The sequence below is a fragment of the Triturus cristatus genome, chromosome 3_1, assembly GCF_964204655.1.
Source record: "Triturus cristatus chromosome 3_1, aTriCri1.1, whole genome shotgun sequence".
In the NCBI taxonomy this organism is placed as follows: domain Eukaryota; kingdom Metazoa; phylum Chordata; class Amphibia; order Caudata; family Salamandridae; genus Triturus; species Triturus cristatus.
Window position 1 is genome coordinate 422,011,790 of NC_140583.1, and position 16,511 is coordinate 422,028,300.

Consider the following 16,511-nt stretch of genomic DNA (forward strand, 5'->3'; position numbering starts at 1 on the left):
TTATGTTGTCCAGACGCACAGTCTTACTAATAAAGTATGTACTGTACAACATTCCCTTTAGTATGTTAATTGAGCTACAGAAAATGTGCATGATTGTCTGGAGCTCACAGATATATGTGACCTCTGAGAAGACCACACCAAAATGTATTCTGTGTGTGAGGGTGGACCTAGCAGGGGCTTGTTCTGGCCTGCACTTAGTTCTTTCTATAAGGAATAGCTAAATAGAAGACAATCCTTTCCATTTCCCTAAGAGATCCATTCTAGACGAAACATTATGTTATCTACATAAAGGGTTTTTTGCAAAACAGTGTGGAGGACAGATTTATCCTAGCAACGTTTTTATGTCGCATGATAGTTTGCTTACAGTGTGGATTATTTGCCAGCTGCAGTTAAGAGCAGTATGCGCTCTTTGATTGTACTTATAGTTGATTAATGTATTTAACAACTCCTATTTTGCCAGTGGCTTTTGTTTTTTTCCCCTCTCTTTTTTGATCAGTTATTTCTCTGGTCTGATTTTTTTCCAACCCTTTTGTCTGCTGCAGTTAAACCATCTTCAGTGTGAATTTTCTTAAGCATCAGATCCATCTGCAACAGCACTCTTGTTTCAGTTTAATTTGTTTTAAGATTTAATGTCACTGGTTTGATTACTTTAACTAACGTTTTCGTATTTGCGTTAGGGGTATACCGTACACCAGAGAAGCCTACTGGCCTATCTGCTATTTCTGTTTACTGGGACAGGGGTGCGCAACGGTGCAGTACACACCTGCACTGCCCTCCCCCCTCCCACCCATCCCCTTGCAATTTTGTCACTTGGAGAGATAACAAAATAAAGTGTTCATTGACTGTGTGGCCCTTATTTGAATTATATGGATCGCTGTGTGAAACCAGGTGTTCCTTTATGTAACTATCGATTCACTTCACCTTATCTTCGAGCTTGTAATCAACTATATGGACTGCTGGCTTTTACACGGTGTTCCTGAGGTAAAGAACTGCCCAAAACAAGCTTGTGTTTGAGGGAATTGTGGCTATTCGCTGGATCAATAATGTTCTACAGTGTGCCTTTATATTTCTATGCTGTAATGCAGGTTTTAAGCAGCTGTGTAACCCATCCAGCCTTGTGATTGGGCTAGAACGTGTCACATCAAGATCTACGTCTGCAGTGTGGGAGGGGCACCAGTGTCTGATCCTTTCAAATTGCAACTGAGCAACGTGTGTAAATTTGCGAGATTTATTAATTTCAGTTCTATCTTATTGGACTCGGTCAAGGACCTTTCCTCTGAACAATGTAAAAGAAGGTTACAAAATAGGGCAATGGAGAGTTTGGAGTGTGTGGCGGCCACCGACGACGAGCCAGACCAGAAACCGCTCACACGGTGAACTGAATTTTGTCACGGGATGCCCTCAATGTCTGTGTACATGGAATAACAGGAGAATAATGCAAATGATTTGAGTTAAAGTGGGAAGATGTTAGGGAGAGCATGCCTCTGGACGAACGACCTGGTAGATTGAGAAGCAAGAAGCAGGTTGTCGAAACTGAAAGAGCAGCATGAGTCCTGGAAGGAAGGGGGGGCGGGGGGCGGGACAAAGATGGCATGCAGAGTGTTGCATAAAAAGCACTCCATGCGCCTGCAGTGCTTTGGGACATGCTCCAGTAGCAAGTGCTAAATAATGAAGGTTTACTCCTTGTACCAAATGCTGCTGCAGGGATAGCTTCCTTTAAGTAGCCTGTTCATGTATGCTAAAGCCACACCCACTTGTAAATCTATGTGGCAGCAAAGAAGGCACAGTTTAGCCAGCTAGACCCATAATTTTCTCCCAATGTTTTCGAATGGCTGAAAATGGACGGTAAAGAGATGGAGGTAATCCGTCCCCTCGAGGTCCAGCGCTAATATATGCAAGATACGTTCAGAAGAAATGATTCTCACCGCTGGTTAGCACAAACACACCGGAGCTAATTCCCTGCCATTTGCATCACTGTGCTGAGAGGCACGTTTCAGCTCATTAAAATCCCTTCAATATGTTTGACCTCAAACCCACCGTGAAGGTTAGGACCACAGCTGTGATAGTCTTTTTAGGGACGATAGCAAATGACAGTTGGCATATTGGTTTCTGTTTGTAAAGTTCTCATTGCCTATCATAGTCATGCTTTAGGTAATTAGGGTGACACTATGTCTACAATTATTCTTTGACCTTGATTGTTTCAATACATTGGCTGCCTTGTGTTCTCTGCTGTTAGTTGTTCATGGATGCCGAAATTCACCTGTGTATGCAGTGTCAAAGGAATACTCCTTTTACCAGTCACTTGCTAAAGATATTCCTCCCTAGCACATTTTACTCCATTGAAACCAGGGAAGCTTTAACCCCTTAACCGCTAATGGTCCTTAATCACTCACTACACATTTAGCATTTTTATTAAATTCCTATGATAAACATTTGTAAAAAGCCTCGACTTTTTTAAAGCAAATTGATAAGTGTATGACCATGCAAGTTCAGACAGTCAGTTTCTGTTTCTCAGAGTTTGGCACTTCCTTTCTTTCCAGTAGATGAAATGGGCAGAACGTTGAGCTGTTGCCTCCATTGTACTGGTATCTCAGGCGCTAGTGTCCACAAACAGGTATCCGGCTTCCAATGGACCGTGGCCCAACACCCTAGAACTGGGAACTTCTTCAAAATAGATCTTGATTTAAAGTCATGTTTGGGATCAGATACCGGTTTGTTGACACTAGTTTTCGAGAAGTGTTATCTTGGTCCTCCTGGCCTCCCACCCCTCTTTTATTATTAAGATCTCAAGCACCAGGCAATTACTGGGTACCTGTAGCAAGCTTTAAGATCATATGGAACCATGTTATGAGTGTGTCCCGGGAGGCTATGCGCACATTACTGCTGATCGTGAGGGTTTCTTAATTAGGTTTTATTTTCATTCACAAAAACACATGTTCTTTTGGTCTGTGCTGCTCAGATCCCCAAGCAAAATGTGACTTAAGAGCCGTGTCAAATTGCAAATAAATAACTTAATCTACTTCTCTTTGTTACTTTTCTATGTTTTATGTGTCCCATCATCTCCCACCATGATTCCCAGTTTTTGAGTCTTGTTGGATCACACTAGTATAAAATTCTAATATCCCGCAGGGCCTTGAGGACATCCATTGTACAAGTGAAGCAGCTGTTTGCTTGTCATGTGGATGGGCAGAGTGGTCATGGTTTATGCGGGGGTTGGCTTGGTCCTAATTTCCTTTCAATCCAGGGCTCCTAAAAAGGAATTGTTGATAGAGACAGGCCGATTTATAATAAAGGCCTCTATTCCAACTTTCCCCCAACCGCAGTCAAGGGGCATTGTGGGAAAACTTGAATCACTCCCAAATAAGCATCATGACAGGTTGATAAAGCCACCTTTGCGCAAGAATTTCCACAGTCCCGTGAAATCTGCTTTTTTTTATTGACTCAAAAGATGATGTGGAAAAGCTTTGTGTATCCACTAACCCCACTGATAATAGAGACCAGAGTCAAAAGGTCGTCTCATTTAGCAGGTGGGCATCATCAGACCATTTATATTAACACGATTTGCACCATTCCTTTTACCAACCACTCAGTTGCAAAAATATTCCTAAAATGCATCAAGCTTCGACTTTGTTGAGGAGATGGGTGGCACTTGATAAGAGCTCATCACCTGTGACCGTTTTCCTTTCTGTGCCTTGTACCGTGCAAGCCCCCCCCACCCCCCCCCACACACACACACACACAACCACTGCAATGCCCACCCCCGCCCATTGATTTTCTATTGCAGCGCGCCTTGATGGTCGCACGCAAGACATGTTTTCTCAGCGACTAACCCGCTTCTCTTTGCAGCACAAGCTGCAGTTCTGCACCGCTGCGTCATGGCGGTTTTCAGAAACGTAGACTCACGTTGTCTGCCACCCCACCCCCTCCAACTTGAATTTTGGATGATGTCTGTGTTTCTCCACTTCGGGTGACTCTTTAAGCTCCCCTGGGCGCTCTCGGAAGCGCTCTCGTAGAATACCCTCCTCCGACTCCTTCTATTGGGGTCAAATACTCTCCAGTTACTATAAAATATGATTCTGGCACGCGACGTGGACACTTTGAGAATGCCTTTTAACGGAAAGAAAGTACCACTTTGCAGGCAGAGCGTGGGCCATTTGTTTCCCCTGTGGAACACTTCACTTACCTCTTTCTACGCACGTCAGATGCTATAATTAGCCATTGTCAATACAGTTTGCGCGAGGATGTCACCGAGCAGTTCAGCAATAATATATCGCTGCCAATATAGCGAAAACTAGCCGCTGTAAACGAGCAAACGTAAAAAAGCCCTTTGTTCTTGTATTGAAATGCTGTCATCCCGTCTCTCCCTCCGCAGGTAGAAGCGGCGTGTTTCCGCGCGGGAAGTGTTAACCATGCCGCCAGCCACGCGACTCCCCCTGCATTGTGCCTGCGTGACGCTATTAATCCTCTCCCAGGCCCTGGCAGTCAGCTTTCCCGAGGATGACGAGCCCATTAATATCGTCGACTACCACTGTAAGTAATCTACTCGATGTTTGCATTAAAGGAGGGGAAGAGCGAGGAGACGTGACTTTTATGCTAACGGGCCCTTCTCAAGGACGGCGTGCAGTTCTTCTATGTAATTGTGCTTTCTGCGCAGATACCCTGCAGTTCAGATCTGCTACTTTTAAATGACAGAGATAATTTCAAGCGCATTGAAGAAAACATTTGCAGAAGTTGGCCCTGGCGCAGTCATTTGTATTCGAGGCATTACCAGAGGAGTTTAGTTTAAGCCCCTCCACAGCGCGTGTATACAGCTAATCAATGCTGTACATTGATTCTTTGGCTCTGTAATCCTGAGTGATGGTGCAGCCCATTTTTACTTGCAGATTCCAGGCAATATCCAGTGTTTAGAGGACGCCCTTCAGCCAATGAATCTCAGCACAGTCTGGACTTTCAGCTGATGTTGAAAATTCGAGACACACTTTATATCGCTGGCAGGTAATTTTCCTCTAATCTGTTTACTAGACTCAAGTGTTTTCCCCGATGCTGTGCGCCCTTATGGGTAGTTCATTTAAAACAATCCACATAAAACAAGATCAGCAGCGTGTATCATATAGAATGTGCATATGAATCGGCCCAGCTCGGCACCCGTACCTCGCTGAATTCGGTATATCTCGGCGGGCTAGTGGGCCATTTGTGCAAGCGACTTTGACGCAGAAACCTGTAAAATGTTTAGTTCTGGCATAACAATGTTAATGGGAAAGAGGTTCTGAGTTATTTATTTGGGATCCTAGTCATATATGATTGTGCTAAAGCCATATGCATCCCAAAACATACATGTTTGTACTGCTAAATACCTCAGATAGCACTTCACATGTGTCATGTTCTATGACATCATTGATAACATTACTAGAACATCAGAAATTGCATAATTAATAACCACACTGTGCATGGTGGGCCATGCAGTATATTTACTTTATGGCACGAGTTATAGATATTTGAGATAAATATAGCTGGTGAATTTCAATTGGTGCGTTCATTTAAAATAGTATGTTTCAACTGACATTTTTACCAAACTAAGATGTCCCTTCTAGTTTTTGTTTTTTCATTGAATGATATACATGCACACACATGCACATGCACACACATGCACAATGGCACTGAAAAGACTCACCACAAGTACAGCAAATAACAAACCGTATTCATTTTCACATTAATGAGGTACAAACAGAGGGGTTGCCTGCCAGAGGGCAGCGGGATTATAGGGTGCGACAGGGACTAGCAAGTAGGGTAGTATAGGATTTCAAGCACACCTTATTTCAGCACTGTATTTACGTTTCTTCTCCTAGGAAGGTACATTCCTGCTGTATAAGGGTTCATGTTTAGTTTTACATGCCGTATGTGACCTCAGAGTTCTTTGAGGTATTTATTTATTTATTTAACGAGTTATGTACAGCACAAACTTGACCCGAAGGTATCAGAAACAAGTTAACACAAGTCGCATGAGGAGTAAATAGAAATACATGGCAGCGGTAACCAGGAGTAAACGGTGTACAGTGGGATATGTATACGGAATGGCAGCAGTTACAGAGTTACGTAAAGCATAAATAAAAAAACATAGTAAAATATATAGAAGAAGTATACTGGGTTAGTTGGGGTTGGGGGCATCAGAGGCATTTTTTCTCCCCGGGGTAAAGCGCTTTGTGTCTGAGGATCAAGGGCAGTATGAGACCTGGTGCCTTGAAGTGATACAGCCGAGACTCGGTATGACTTCTTTTGCTCAGCAAGGTTAATCAATGGACCGGATGAACATGCCATCTACACGGAATGATGTGTATGTGCATAAACCCTGCATTGTCCCATTGTCCCCTTGTCCCTAATGTCGCATTTCCATTCTTTTAACAGAGATCAAGTTTACACAGTCAATTTAAATGAAGCTCCGAAGGCGGAAATTACCCCAAGCAAGGTGAAATATTTAGTTACAGTGATTGTATTACTCACAATTAAGTGTTACACCTTTAGACATAAAATTAAAAAAATGCTATTCTTTTGCTTTTGAGCAGAAGTTAACATGGAGGTCAGGACAGACGGACAGGAGAAACTGTGGCATGAAAGGCAAACACAAAGTAAGCATACCCCAATAACACTTGTAGCCTTAGAAACAAATTAACCCCACGTGCATAATCTGTTCTTACTACAGTTTTTATTATATTTAGGATGAATGCCACAACTATATAAAAGTCTTTGTTCCAAGAAATGATGAAATGGTGTTTGTCTGCGGGACGAATGCATTCAATCCTGTATGCCGATTCTATAAAGTAAGTGGAGTCTCTATCATTGATCCTTTTGTAACAATATATTTTATTTTATAGCATTATATAATACCATTTCTGGGAATTATGCCATTTATGGCAATTGGTGCTATTTAAAGATTGTAGCTATTTGCTAATGTTACCGCTTGTCATGTAGGCAATGGTTATTAACCACAAGGATGTAAAACTGATAGGCCACACTCCAGCTGGGTCTCCACTGGTCTCGGTGGTATCCAGATGCTCTGAAGTCTGGATCAGTTTCTACACCATCATGCTAATAGTCAAAGGGTTCGCCCATCTTCAGTAGGGGATGTCCGCATCCCACCGGCCGGGTGGCGGATCGAGAAACCAGGAATCAACAACTTAAACTGCGTTCCGGGGTAACTTGGTTTGCCCTACTTCTAGTTGGCCAGGTCTTGAATCCCTGCTTAGGAAGAGCACTTGTTACCCAGTTTGTCTTGAGCGATCAGTGCAGCTGCTCTAAATCTCCACATTTTGGGGTCTTTTGCTGGGATTGTTTTCACTAGTCATTGATATTGTTGAGCACATGAAGAACGGCCAGTCTACAAAACACAACTCGAGAATAGGATCATTGTGCTTCAAACTAAATTTAGTGGAATTATAAAAGATTATTTTGTTGTATATTGGTATGTAGTAAATTAATTGCTTAGGAATTGAAGACAATAGTGTGCACTTTGAGAATTATGTGCAAGAGAAATGCAGGCCAGCATCTTTCCTTGGACCTAGGTATGCTCATTTTTTTTTTGTTTACCACTGCCTAAAGCTTCAACATGAGTGACCAATTCAATTATCCAATACACCAACCTATTTTAGGGTGGCTGGGTTTCATCTCAGCTGTGCTCTGCCTCATCAATCATTTTAACGTGATTGATAAATGCTGCATATGCCGAAGCATGCTTAAATGATATCGCAGTAATTAGTTTCTTTCCTCAGCTCAGCATGAGAGTGACATTGCTCATCAGGAAAAACACTGTCCACATCTATTTTCCGGAATGTCTACAGTGGTTTACAGAATCGATCGTCTAAGACTTCTGGCAAAGTCAAGTCAACCTTACAGTGGCAATTGCAAAGGAAATACGACCTCCCGTAAACTTTCTTAATTTACCTGCTGTTTGGCTGCTTGAGCTCACTAGTAAATGTCTATTTTGGAACTTCTAATAAGATCTGAGAATCATCTTGTAGTAACTATCCTAAATACCGTTGTGCTCCTCTGGCATTCTGCACCTTACTACTCGAGTGCTCATTAGGAATGGCCAGGAAATTGGGCCACAACATTCTGCAGGGAAAAAACAGTGTCATTTCATTAATTTCATTTCATTTCATAAGGCTTTATTCGGAGCTTAAACACAAAGTCCATAAAAGCAAAACAAATACACAACGAATACATTAATCATAACCGTAATGGAAAGATTACAAAACAGATTGCATGGTTAAAACATTTAAAAATGATTAAAAAAGCATACTGGGCCTTGCTTTGATAGCTTGTAGGAGGAAAGTAGCAGTAAAAAAGCAAACATCAGGGTAAGGTTTAAAAAGCAACTTCATAGCATCTTGTTCACTCCTGACTCCATATTTTAACAGGAAAGGCTTTAGGTAGGCTTGACGAAAGTTACCATATAAATTACACAGTAAAAGAAAGTGCATAGTGCTTTGAACTGATACATTGTCACATGGGCATGGGCCGACCGGGTGTTTTTTAATACACGGGTAGGCCACCAAATGGTGCACTATCCCGAACCTTAATCTGGTAATAACATACCGGTGAGAGGATCGGGTGACTAGGCTTAGATACGGCTGGAATCCCTCAGTTTCACAGAATCTACCGTAAAACATACATGTACTTAAATTACTACTGATCCTTTCCCGCCTCTCTGATTTGAAGTTCATAAAGACTGACTTCATCACTTCTTTGGGCAGACTAGAAGGGGCGTAACAATCATCTTTAAGTTTAAAACCATAGATCTCTAGATAGCAATTTAAAACAAATTTGATCCAGGGAATCTTTAGATGGCCATCAGTGGAGAGACAGTCTCCAATAATAGCTCTATTTAAGGAGGTCTCTTCCTTTGACCAAACGGAGCGCTACAACATTAAAGGTCTTATTGCCAATAGGTCGGAGAGATGTAAAATACCAAGCTCTCTGTGAGCCAAATCGTTAGAAGCTGATTTGGGCAAACACAGGAGCCTTTTAAGGAAGAGATTTTCCTCCACTTGCAAGATCCCTACCTTGATATGCCCCCACACCCCGGCTCCATAAAGGGCCACCGAAAGACATCTCATTTGGAAAATTTTTAGCATATCTTTGATCCTTTTGTCTCCAATTTTGGTAGCAAATTTAAACACCCCGTGAGAGCTTTTCGCCATTTTGGCCCGGACACAGTTGATCTCACTGGACCAACTGCCCGATTTGGAAAAGGTGATGCCGAGGTAATTAAAAGACTCCACTGTTTGCACCTTGTGTCCATCAATAAAAAAGGCATGGGGTTTTTTACATCCCGCACCACATTCCATAATAAAAGTTTTGGATTTATTAATCAACAGCTTCCTGTCCTTAATGAACAGCGAGAACCTGTCCATCAAGCGCTGTAAACCGATAGGGGTCCTAGACAAGATTACGGCGTCGTCCGCATAAAGAAGTACGGGGACGTAGAAATCATTTATTTTTGGTGCATCAGCCGCAACCGTCTTTAAAGCTAAATCCACTTCATTAATAAAAAGAATAAAAAGTAAAGGGGCAAGCACACACCCTTGTCTAATACCCCGCCTGACCCTAAACTTGGGGGTGCACTCCCCTGCCTGGCCATAACGGACACTGGAGTTTAATTTAACATAAAGTCTTGCTAAAAAATAAAAAAATAAACAATGGACTCGGGTGCCCCCATTTCCAGTAATTTGGCCCATAAAATATTATGGTGTCATAAAAGAGTGGCTTTTCATCCTGACAAGTTACTAAGTCCTTTGGGAGTTTGTGCTGCCCATCATCTAAACCCCTCCCGGGACAGGCAGGACGAGTGCTTTAGCAGAACCACTGAAGATTTCTAGAACTTCACAAGAATTTATTTGTGAGGACCACAATCACACCCTCCAGTGAGACAAAGAACGCCCATGAACTGGCTGCCCTAAAACTGTTTACAAATAAAGCAGCCCTGTGTGCTTCTCACCCAATTCAAATATTTTCAAACAGTGAGCAGACCAGCTTTTATTCACCGCCCCCCCAAAAAAATATAGAGAGCTTTTTCAAGGCAGGGCTGGAATCCTGAATGGATGGGAGAGTCAAAGGTGCCATAAAGAGGGAACTGAAGGTACTATACATGATTTTCTCCGTGATATAGGAATATGAAGGACGAGTTTATGTAGATTAAGAATGCCCTAGGAGATTAGAATCCAGAGATACCTTCTTCTGGGGTAGGACATCAGTCACTTTCAAGGTGCAATTGGGTACAATTACTTGATTACATACTTATTACATTTAGGAGCAACAGTCACAAGATGACCCTTGATGACCTACACAGGGATAGGACCTACGGGATGATCTGTGAGCTTGGTCCTGTAAATGTGTAGAAGGCTTTTAAAAACTTATGGGAGTAGAGCAGATTTGAATACCTTACATACTTTTGGAAGAATTAAGTGATTAACAAGTTAAAATTAAACTCACAGAGGAGAACTTCTAGCACACTTTTTCATAGGCTTTTGGGTGCCTGGTTAAGAAAAAATAAACCGAACAAAAGGTCTGCTAAGTCTGACGGATATTCAGAAAGAATCAGAGAAATGGTTTGAGAAATTCATAATGGAGGGATTATTTTTACTCATATAATTGTACGCATTACCAATAAGCTAGTGCCCTACTAGGCTGCCTTACTGGCAGGCGTTGAAGAAGTTACAACCACTACCTTTATCTAAGGAATCAAATAAAGGGGTGTCAGTTAATTTTCATTTCACTAATAGACGAATAACTTCAAGTGGCAGTGACGTACATCTGTAAGAGAAGATATAGGAAACTGTTCACACAAGAGACCACATCTTACTACCTGGACTCTACAGAACCTGGCTCGTCTGTGGGGAGAAGGGGTCAAAGACAAAAGTGTTACTTTGTCATTAGCCCTTTATTAGGACTTTCTGTAAACACCTGATAACCTTAAGAGAAGTGTCCTAATTACTCTCAACAAAGTATTATCCACCAGCACAGAGGCTGCAACTGGAGGTAAGCCACACCCATAATCCAACACGGCAACAAAAGAACACTAATCTTACTGAGGAGGAAAGTGTACTTTTGCCGCGTGAATCTTTCTGGATTCACTATGCTGTGCATTATTCCACAATCTAGTGGTTGGGTCCGGAATTGTTGTATTTCTTCTCCTTTTTTTTTTCGTGGCCTAGGTGGGCGTCGACATACCACCATTTGGTGTCCTTCGTGACGTTGGCGCGCTTCCTCTGGAATCTCCCACCTTTGTTCGCCATCTTCAGATTCTTTTTTTCCGCCGTTGGATCTGGATCGTGAGTGAAGGAGCTCCACAACTTTAGAGAGAAGAATCCACGGAAAACAACAGGAAAATCGAAAAATCACCTTAGAAGATCCCGGATTACGAGTCACGTAAGGTGGACGACGAAAGAGGAGAAAAACACCAAGAACATTGACGTTTCTACGGAGAATGTGCACACAGGGGGCTCCCTAGGCATGGTGATGGACAAAACTCCCTTTAAATTCTGCGCCAACTGCCACCACAAGTACGCGCAGAAGGACCAACACCCAGTTTGTAATCTCTGCCTGCCGCTCGACCATCGAAGCGAGGACAGCAACGCCTGCATGGCATTCACTCCGAAGTATCTCAGAGTAAGAAAGAGGCAAAGTAGAGCAAACTACAGCATGCAGGGGCAGGGGACACCTCCATCGCCCCGAGATTTGGGACTCTCCAGTGGAGAAGAAAACATCGCAGAAGGACCCGAGGATGCCATAGTTGTCGAGGTCAAAAAGAAAATGCCGAAGGAGGTAAGAGAGTCGTCGAACTCCAGGCACTCCACTGAGACTCGAAAGAGTGAGTCAAAGTCCTCAAAAGGAGCATTGCCCTTGAAACACTCGACGTCCGCAATTGCATCCAAGGACAAACAGCCCGTTGGTTCCTTCGACAAGGACTCCCAAACAGCAAAAAACCCAAGATAAGGCAAAGGCGTCGAAGAGCAGTCACGAAAGGGACACTACGCTGTTGAAAAATGAAGGGTTAAAAGCGGCTACGACTTCGACGTTGACAACCACGAAGAGAAAGGCCGAAACTCTCGATGCCGAACACGCATCCGAGATTGAGAAGAAAAAGAAAAGTCTTGAGGCCGAAATGGCAAGCATCTTGCAAAGCAAGAGGGACTTCGACGAGAAGATGTTCACTATTCCGCCGAAGCCGAAAGGTGCGTCGAGGAAATTCAACCACCGACCACACCAGAACCTATTGAGGAACAGGAGGCGGAAGAGCCGTATTACGGCGATGCCGAAGGTGAGGAAGATGAACAAACTTCCCAGGGCTCGACATCCTCGGAGGCGCAGGACTTGCAGCGGCAGAATCTCAACACCGAATCCCTGGAAGAGGGAATAGAATCCTATCCTTTGAGGCCTCCGCCGCTGGACAACATAGGAATCTATAACCAAGTCATTAAGAGGGCTGCAGACACATATGGAGTGCAGCTAGAGGAGGAGAAACCTCAATCTTGCTTCCTGTTGGAGACATTGTTGCCATCACAGACAAGAAGCCAGTTCCTCCACATGCTCCCAAGTGTGCTAGACCAGGGGAAGGAGGCCTTCAAGGAACCTGCTATGTGTAAAGCAGTAACCCCAAGGATGGAGAAAATATACGAACACTCTTCTAAGGACCCTATGTATATTAAGGGATCAGTACCAGCGGATTCAATCATAACATCCACGGCAGGGCAGAGGGCAAATATACCCACAAATACAGGACCACCTCCAGACAAAGAGAGCAGGAGAATGGACCTAATGGGAGGAAGATGGAAAGGAGTGTGGCGATCCAATGGCGTAGCTCAACAGGCACGCATACCAGCACTGGGAAGAAGTAGGCAAACTCCTAAAACACCAACCACAGCAATACCAGAGAAGGGTGAGCCACCTGGTAGAGGAAGGAAAGAACATGGCAAATACAGGTCTGAAGTTGGCCCTGGATGTAGTGGAGACATCAAGCAGGCAGATGATGCTGGGAGTAACAGAGAGAAGGCATGCCTGGCTAAGGATTTCAGGCTTCAAGACTGAAGAACAAAACAACATCCTCAACACACCCTTCAACGGGGAACAGCTTTTCAGTGCTCCAGTTGACGAGAAACTGAATCAGCTCAAGAAGGACAATGAGACAGCTAGGTCCATTGGGGCACTACAGTTCAGAGGAATAAGAAGTGGAACACCTTAAAGAAATCCAGCGGTTAGGGGGAGCCACCAACCTGTGGCGCCACACCAAACCTTCCAACAGGGTTATCTAGCAGGTAACCAGGGCCAACAGCAGGGACAGCAGCAGCAAAACTGGCAATACCAGCCCAGAGGACAATCCTTTCGAGGGCAGGCACGAGGCAGAGGAAACAGACACAGAGGGCATCAACAACCCACATCCAAGTGACTCCTCTGTAGGACCAAGACACACCCAGTCAACATCTCTAGGGGTGCAGCAAAGGATAACACAAAGACAAGAACTAACTCAAGACCAACAACAGTTCCTCCAGAACATAACACCAGTAGGAGGCAGGATAAAAAACTTCTTCCAGGAGTGGAGGAAGATCACATCAGACAAATGGATACTAAACCTCATACAATACGGTTACTGTATAGAGCTAGAAAAACCACCTCAAAACAAGAGACCAAAAAGCAGAGTACACTCAGCAAAGGAGTATTCTCATTTGCTGCAAGAAGCACAGGAACTTCTAAAGAAAAGGGCCATAGAAATAGTACCATACAAGGATCGGAACAAGGGTGTCTACTCGACCTACTTCCTCATACCAAAGGTGGACCAAACCTTACGGCCAATTCTGGATCTAAGGTTCTTAAACAAGTTCATAAAAACTCAAAGATTCAAAATGACATCTCTCCAAGAAGTAATACCCCAGTTAAAGGAAGGGGATTACATGGCAACTATCGACTTAAAGGACGCTTACTTACACAACCCTATCAACAGCAAACACAAACATCTACTAAGGGTTATGAGCAACAAGACTCACTACAAGTTCACTGTGCTGGCATTCGGACTAAAATCCGCACCCAGTGTTTTCACAAAATGCCTGGCTGCAGTAGCAGCACACTTGAGGAGGCAAGGAATGCATCTATACTCGTACCTCGACTACTGGCTGGTAAAAGCAAGCTCATACAACCAATGCAAGCGGCACATGTAAGAGGTCATACAAACACTCGTTCAACTAGGGTTTTCAATCCATTGGGGAAAGTCATCAATAGAACCAGAACAAGTGAAGATATTCTTAAGGGCAGAGATCAACACCATACAGGGCAAGGTGTTTCTGAGCACAAAGAGAACTTTGGCAATATTGAAGGAGACATGTCTTTACCACAAGGGGCAAGCTCTGACAGTGAGGACAGTGGGCAAACTGATGGGAATGATGGTGTCATGCATAAATTTTGTCCCAAATATCCGCCTCCACATGAGACCATTACAAGAATGGATCCAACAACAATGGTCACAGACAAAAGGGAGTTGGGAAGATCTAGTGGTTGTCACGCAAACAGTACAGCACGAAATAGCGTGGTGGAACAAAAAGTACACAACACAAGGGAAACCATTCACACATCCAACTACAACAGTGACCATCACAACAGATGCCACCCAGATGGGGTGGGGAGCGCACACAAACACCCTCAAGGTAAGGGGATTGTGGTCACAACAGGATGCGATAAAGCACATCAACTACCTAGACCTGAAGACAGTGTTCCTAGCCTTAAAAGCCTTTCAGAAACAACTGTACGAACACAGGGTACTAATCCAAACAGACAATACAACCACAATGTTCTACATCAACAAACAAGGAGGAACACAATCAGTGACACTATCAGTGCTAGCACAGGAAATATGGAGATGAGCAATTCCAAGACAACTAGACTTGATAGCAATACATCTACCAGGAAAGGACAATGTGGAAGCAGACAGACTCAGCAGACAGACATCCGCATCCCACGGATGGGAAATCAATCAAACTTCGCATCCAGACAACCGTGCAAACGGTCCATAGAGAATGTGCTATGGGTAAGCTGGTCAGGGATATTTGCCTACGCTTTTCCACCGATACCACTGCTACACAGGGTACTAAACAAATGCAGATTCAGCAACATGACTCTAATACTGATAGCACCTCAGTGGGCTAGACAAACCTCGTTCTCACAGATTATGGAGATGGCACAAGCACCTGCACACAGGTTCCCCACAAGAAAGGACCGGTTAAGGACGCGAAATGGAAGGGTACTACACCCAGAGCGCCTCAGCCTGGCAGCATGGCTCCTGAAGACCTAGAGTTTGCACACCTCAAACTACCAACAGGCACAATGGCGGTGCTAAGAGAGGCAAGGAGGCCTGCCACAAGGAAGTGCTACGTAGCACAGTGGAAAAGATTCTCTGAAGGGTGCATTAGGGAGAAACTATAAAGAAGAATTACCAAGGAATCAACAGTACTAAAGTACTTAACACATCTACTACAAAATAAAATAAGCTACACATCTCTAAGGGTGCACTTAGCGGCAATAGTGGCTTACACAAGAGGAGAAACGGGGAAGAGTTTCTTCACTTCCCAAGTAGTAAAGAGATTTCCAGAAGGGAAAAAGAGAATCGCACCGCCAAACAGAATGCCACCTCCAGCATGGAACCTCAACATGGTGCTAACTCAATTGATGAAGGCACCATTTGAGCCAATTCATAAAGCAACACTGCATATGCTCATGCTAAAGACAGCCTTCTTAGTAGCCATCACATCGCTACAAAGATTACGCGAATTACAAGCGCTAACATTACAAGAACCCTACCTACAAATAAACAATGACAGGATCGTAATGAGAACTGACCCACATTTCATGCCAAAGGTGGTGTCAAGGTTCCACATAAACCAGACAATAAAAATACCAAGATTTTTTCCAAAACACCAACCACAAAACATAAAGGAGGTGTTACACACACTGGACACCAGGAGAGCAGTAATGCACTATATAGAAAGGACAAAAGAATGCAGGAGAACAAAGCAATTCTTTGTGTCTTTTGCCAGCAGTGTTTTGGAACGACCAGTTACCAAAAATACCATTTCACAATGGATTGCACAAACCATACAATTCTGCCACAAACAAGCAGGGCAAGAATTACAAGGAGCAACGCATGCTCACTCAACAAGGAAAAAAGGCGCAACAATTGCGTTTCTAGCAAATACACCTATTCAAGACATTTGCCAAGCAGCAACATGGTCCTCAGTGCACAAGTTCACTAAGCACTACTGCGTAGATATTCAGATAAGAAGGAAGCGCATGTGGGACTGGAGGTCTTAGAACACATATTCAGTAACCAGCCCTCATCTTCCACCCAGCCACCACAAACCTAGCAAACCGGCCACCACAAACCTAGCAAACCGCTACAAAGTCTATGCACAGCATAGTGAATCCAGAAAGATTCACACTGCAAAACGTATGGTTTCTTACCTGTCAGTGTAGTT

General features: G+C 43.6%; 1 protein-coding gene across 6 annotated transcripts in view; it reads left to right on the plus strand.

Annotated features, from left to right (window-relative positions):
- SEMA6D (semaphorin 6D) overlaps window positions 1–16,511 on the plus strand; it is a 121,407-nt gene that overhangs the window by 83,371 nt on the left and 21,525 nt on the right. For 4 of the 6 annotated variants that reach the window (XM_085644198.1, XM_085644200.1, XM_085644197.1 and 1 more), the window contains exons 2-6: window positions 4,373–4,530; window positions 4,884–4,995; window positions 6,403–6,463; window positions 6,561–6,623; window positions 6,714–6,815. In XM_085644198.1, the coding sequence (XP_085500324.1) occupies window positions 4,410–4,530; window positions 4,884–4,995; window positions 6,403–6,463; window positions 6,561–6,623; window positions 6,714–6,815 (459 nt within the window). In that variant the 5' untranslated portion in view covers window positions 4,373–4,409. The remainder of the gene's footprint in view (window positions 1–4,372; window positions 4,531–4,883; window positions 4,996–6,402; window positions 6,464–6,560; window positions 6,624–6,713; window positions 6,816–16,511) is intronic. The other 2 variants (XM_085644199.1, XM_085644201.1) reach the window with 1 other exon arrangement.